The 6000-nt window shown below is 40.5% G+C and overlaps 1 protein-coding gene across 1 annotated transcript in view; it reads right to left on the minus strand.

Annotated features, from left to right (window-relative positions):
* Positions 1–5743, minus strand: part of unc119b (unc-119 homolog b (C. elegans)) — a 32073-nt gene extending 26330 nt beyond the window's left edge. Inside the window, exon 1 of the mRNA XM_036587647.1 lies at positions 5129–5743. Coding sequence (XP_036443540.1) covers positions 5129–5483 — 355 coding nt within the window. The 5' untranslated portion in view covers positions 5484–5743. The remainder of the gene's footprint in view (positions 1–5128) is intronic.
* Positions 5744–6000: the final 257 nt, after the last annotated feature.

Genomic DNA, 6000 nt, shown 5'->3' on the forward strand with positions numbered 1-6000 from the left:
AATTTACCAAGTATATTGGTAGAATGGTCCATATACATTGTATTTTTATTAAGCACACACTTGTCTCAGCCTGAGAAGCTCCACAAGGAAATAGAGCAACTATCAGGATTTTGTCAGCTGCATTCTGATTGGCTATCCACGTGTCCCTATATACCCACTTCCACATGGCATCTTTTATAATTCGGACAAAAACAAAGTTTTGTTTCTAATTCTAATAAGAAATAGTGAACAGCTGCCTGCACTGGACTTTGACACAAAAAAGAAACAGGCAGAAGACTGTCTTGCCTGACTAAGGATGCACCTACATGGAAATTTTGGGCTAACACTGATGTCGATACGTTTCATGTACATTTCTGCTGAGGCGACGCAGGCACAATTATTTATCGAAGGTAAAAATCGGGACTAAATCCACCTGTTACAGGGAAAGGGTTATAAATGCAGTAAAATTAATAAAATGCAGAGATTTTAGCAAAGTAGCTCAACGTTAGCATGAGCTACTTTGCTAAAATAATAAAAACATAATTTTTGTCACATGATTTATAAACCTGTTCATAATTACTCAACAGTAAAAATATTATCATCAAAGGAACTCCATTATTTAGCCTCTCAACTATAGTAATAAAATGAATCACAAAGGAAAGAAATAATATTGTAAGTACGTACTTTTTTCCTCCTGGAATAATATGCATCTAATTATTATCAACTGAAGAGAGAATTAAAGAGTTAAGTTCTTTCATAAACAGACATTTTACTCTACAACATCAGAATGAAGTTTTACCTTGAAACTACTAACTGTGACCATGAGGAGACAGGTCTAAAAAATAATGTGGATGTCCATCCCCTTCAGCTTTTTAAATGCTCTCTGATGATAATATTCCCAATAATAAACAATTTCCATTGAAGGTTTTCAGACTGATCAAGAGACCCATCAGATCTGCTGGGCTGCATGTAAACAAATATGGCAGCCAGCACTGCACTGACCATAGATAACAGTGATTAGATCAGAGATGCTCTGGCCGATTAAGAGAGTTTCGTTATGATGTAGCAGAGAGGTTCCAGATCTCAGGGCTGAAGGTGCTGAAGTCTAGCACCCAGACAAAACACGGTATTTGCAAAATAATTCAGTCAATCTGTTAAAGTGTGTAATAGTACAGCACAGAGAACTTGACAGATTGAGCTACAAATGATCTTTGTTAGCTTCACAAAAGAACGTTGAACCGCATTATTATATGAGAAAAGATATTACGCGTTTTAAGGATCAGCATGAAACTCATCTCCCTATCTTTTTCAATTTACAGTTTCATTTCAATATTAACACAAAAGGGAGCAAGTCATTTCCTCTGCAAAGGATAAGGACACGCTGTACTTCTTGAAATATTTCTTTAGATTTTATGTGATAGTCACCAAGCCATTCAGGAGAACTGCTAGGGATGCACAATGATATCGCATTCATATCTGTACCAGCAGATAACTGTCTTAAAATTGATCAGCACCATATAGATGTTTAGATTTGGCAGAAATCGCAATGACATCTTAACTAAAGAATGGAAAGATGATGATGATGATGCTGGGCTGCTGAACTAAAATGTTTGTATTCTATTCATTCTACTGTATTTGCAACCCTACAGAAATGTTCTATTTCTCAGTAAAGCTAATCCAGCAGGAATAATCCCAATTTCTACATTTTATATGAAATTTATCTATCAGCATCTGCAGATACATACATGAAAAATCAGTATCAGATATCGGCATCGGCCCAGAACCGCCACATCGGTGTATCCTTAGTAACTGCCTAATGTCAATCATTTTTCTTTATGGCTAATATAGTCAATGCATTCTCTCTTTTACATCCTTCTGTCTTTGCTGAATTAGTTTTGTTTGTTTGTTTGTTGTTTGGATTGCTTTTGCAATACAAGTATTGTGGCACTTATAACAAATCAAATTCACCACACTGTAATCCATTTAATATGACAGCAGGTTTGTTATGTCTTCTAAGTAGCCAGCAAAGAGAGGGTCATTGTAACACACATTTAAGGTGTCAAGACCAGCAAATGAACCAATAAAGTCAATTGACTGTTAAATTAACTTTAAGCATAATTTTTACATTTATAGTAAAGAAGTATTCCCCCAATTTTTCAAAATTTCTGCATAATTAAATATTTACGATGTAAACAGTCATTTAGAGTGGTTTGACGTGAAACTTAACAAGCAAGAATTGTTCACAGTAGTGATGATAGGAACCAAACATCTAAAGAGTTGCATGAAAATGATTATGAATATACTGCCTGATGCCTGAAACATTGTTGTCCTTTAGTTGTGAGATCAGGTTTTGGCCTAAAACATTTCTTAAAGTCCATGGTGGAGGAGTACATGGAGGGTGCTGTAAGGCAAAACAGTGCCCAAAGAAAATATATTTGCTTAGATTTTCCACTATTTTATCATTAACATTACAGAAGACAAGTGTAGGGTCACTTGTTTGGGATAGTAAACAAAATGGGTACATTTGTGTTGCCATCACCACCACTGTAAAGAAATCAAAGTCAATAAGTTTCTCTACAATTCACTATTCCACATCACAACAATCTAAATGCCTTATATCTCACCAATTTAATTATGTAGATAATTTGAAAAAAAAAAGCAGAATTTCCCTTTAAAGATTATTATTGTTATTATTATAACCTGTGGCGGTGGGGATGTCTACCCAACACCCCAGGGCTCCTAAACACACTCCTTAATGAACGTGGTGATGAGGGGTTCTGGTCCCAACCTGAACCAGGAGATGCTGTTACCATGGTTTACAAACTGACACACGCCTGGGGGATTAAAACAGGCCTAGCTGGGGATTCACACCTCAGTACACTGAATAAAACACAGAAGTGCAGTTATATGCCTCAGTTAATAGTTCATTTAGAAAGCTAAAATCTTGTAAAAATCTTGAAATATAACATTTTCCTTCTCTAGGAAATGTTTAAGGTGTAAAATATTACCTATCGCTAATTAAAATACAGATGTTTCACTGCATACATGTAAAACATTTAAGCAGTTTATGTTCTTGCAGAAAGAGTAGCAAACTTATCTGAATCACATAGGTCTTGTTTTCTGATCATCTTCATATACTTCACATTTCTAAACTGTGTTTTCATGTTTCTAAACTGCAGAAATCATACTCAACTGGGTCATCAAGCACAGCTCACATTACTCCATCTTTATTAACAAAAAGTTAATTGGAATCCAAATGTCTTACTGCAAGCAACAGGTATACCAATGTGCTCCCCTATGCTGGTCAATCTGAATAAGAATAAAATAAAAGACTGCATCTTAGATTTAAGGAATTAGTCTAGTGTGATCAAGAATATATGAGTTGCTCTTTAAAAAATTAAGTACTAGGTCAGACACTACAGGTGTCAGCTAGCTTCCCAACACCAAGTGGGGTATTTCAGGTTCTGCTGGTGAAAGGATTTAGATTATCTCCTGTAATCAGATTAAAATCTTTTTAATATAGAATGTTTTTTCTTAAGAATACATTTCTTACACCTGTGTGGTCTTGTCTTTAGTGGTATATTGCATCACAGAAATGAATGGATGTTTTCATGTTTGTAAATTTTAATCACCCTACACTGGCTATGTACTTCTGTGCGCAATAGAAGGAAACAGCAAAAAACACCACAGAGTCTTTAAGGATGAGACCCACCATTGCCATCTCACACTGAACGTATATTCAGCCCTTCAATCAATACGTGGACAATCATCTTCACCATTATATGTTATTTTGTGTCCTCTTGCTGTAACCACATACAAACTATGATATGTAGGTCAACATTTTCAAATCCATGTTTTTACTCCACAAGAATTATATCTTCTGCCACTCATGTACACGTTTATCAGACGTAACTAACATGAATGCTTTTGTAAATAAATGCTGACATCTCTGAACACTAAAGCCAGGAAAAAAAACTCACGGTTTGAGCAAAAATCTATGCTTGTGATAAAAAAATTTCAGAGGAACAGTGACTAACAGGAAAGTTGAACTCTCAGGTATGGATTAGGGTGGAATAGTACATAATGTGAATAAATGAATGCGCATGGTGCTCTTATTTATAGCAAGAAATGATATGAATAAACGAGTGGAAGAACTGAGGCGCAGTAGAAATAGGCCGGATTAAGGATATCTGACACATATACCTATTCTTAAACACTATTGTGAAGGCCAGTATTTTCAGGCTCCACATGATAAAAGCTTAGAGGCTCATGGTGAGTAGGTGTTGTATAAGGATTTATGCACGTCTTTAAGTACAGTGATGGGGCGCCTGCCTGCCACCTGTTACCTAACAATACTTAGCGCTTTAGACAACCTGATAATGCTAAATACAGCTGATCCTTAAGACCACTGTAGGCGCCGTTATTTACTCTGCTCTAAAAACCGCTCAGGCGTCAAACACATGAATTCGGTAGGTGGTGATCAGTGAAGGTTACTTATTACAGAATTCAGATTCAGTTCTGTGTCGGTATGCACTGCACAAAAGTGATAGAGCATGTTTCCCATGTTACTGCTAGACTAATAGACTTGCTGTCGGCTGACACTCCTGTTCTCACCTGCGACATGAGGTCAGGATCAAACCTTTAAACAGGAAAAGACACAGGAATAAACTGCAATATCAGCCGCTGAGCCTAAGTGTGCATTCGTGCACTGTTGTACAATGTTGTATAACAAGGTGTGTGTGTGTGTGTGTCTGTGCTTGAAGCACCAGACTACATACACATGGCACTCGAACGTCATCGAGATGATGGCGGGATGAATGACAGGGGGATCGTTCCTTAACACATTTCATTATTTTTAGCACTGCTCTCACTCTCGCTTACACTCAGCCGAATCTGAACGGCCATCGTCAGATTCATGTGCACTAATGGCAGCGTTAGAGCAGCTGAGCATCTGAGAGGCGGTGAAACAGAGAAATAAACAATCCTAACAGCGTCAAGGCTCAAACACGGTGTGTTCAAGCGCCTCTCGTGTGCTCAGGAGGCGTTTCGCCAACTGCTGCTGTTCTGTGCTGCATAAAAAACGTCAACAAACCGTGTAAACTGGGTTGTTTTGGTGACAGCATCCAACCTGGCGCCGTCAAAGACTTACTTTCAGTGATCTTCTGCAGCCCCAGCACGTCCTCCGGTGTTATTATCGTGTTGGCTAACAGCTCCTCTTCTGTGGTAACGGGGACCCCCACGTCCGTCGTGTTGCAGCCCTTCTTGACTTTCATGGCCTCGGCTGAAGCGGCTAAAGCGGGTTTCGAGTCGGACTTGCCTCCGCGGACACTGTGGCTAGCGCTGCCGCCGCCGCCGCTGCTGCTGCTAACGCTGCTGCTGCTGTTGCTGCTGCTAACGCCGCTAGAGCTGCTGCCGCTGCAACTGCCGGGATTAACGCCGCCGCCGGACTTGTTAGAGCTCGATGGGTCCTGGCTGTTGCCTGTGCTGGTACAAGAATAGCTCATTATCCGTCGCCCTCCTCCCCCCCGGCCCCTCCGTCGTCGAGCAAGACACAAAACAGTCACCCTCCCTCACCCGAAGGGCTGAGCAGGTCGCCCGCTTTATTTAAATCCTCCCTTCCTTCCTTCCCTCTCTCTTTCTCCCCTCTCCTCTCTCTCTTCTATCCTTTCTCCTGCCAGGCTCGCTTCAGTTCACTTCACTTCACCTCACTTCTCGCACATTCACACTCCTTCCCCTCCACGCTGAAGCTGAGGCTGAGGGGAGACCACAGCGGACAAGGGGGAGGGGGTCGCCGGGGCAGCGTTTACCCTTTGGAGGAAAGTCTGCATCCTCCTGGGAGCGAAGCGGCTTGTGTTTCAGCGAACATGCACTGAGCAGAAACCCTTAAACTGCTGAGTACTGGAGTATTAAACACACCCGGGACGAGCAAGCGATGCTCCAGAGGTGTTTTTAAGACATTTGTGCCTTCTGTCCGCCCCTCCTCCCCCCGTGTGTGGTACGGCCCGTTGTTTGGTGCGGTTA

Source organism: Colossoma macropomum, unplaced genomic scaffold (assembly GCF_904425465.1).
Source record: "Colossoma macropomum unplaced genomic scaffold, Colossoma_macropomum, whole genome shotgun sequence".
NCBI classification, from domain to species: Eukaryota; Metazoa; Chordata; class Actinopteri; order Characiformes; family Serrasalmidae; genus Colossoma; species Colossoma macropomum.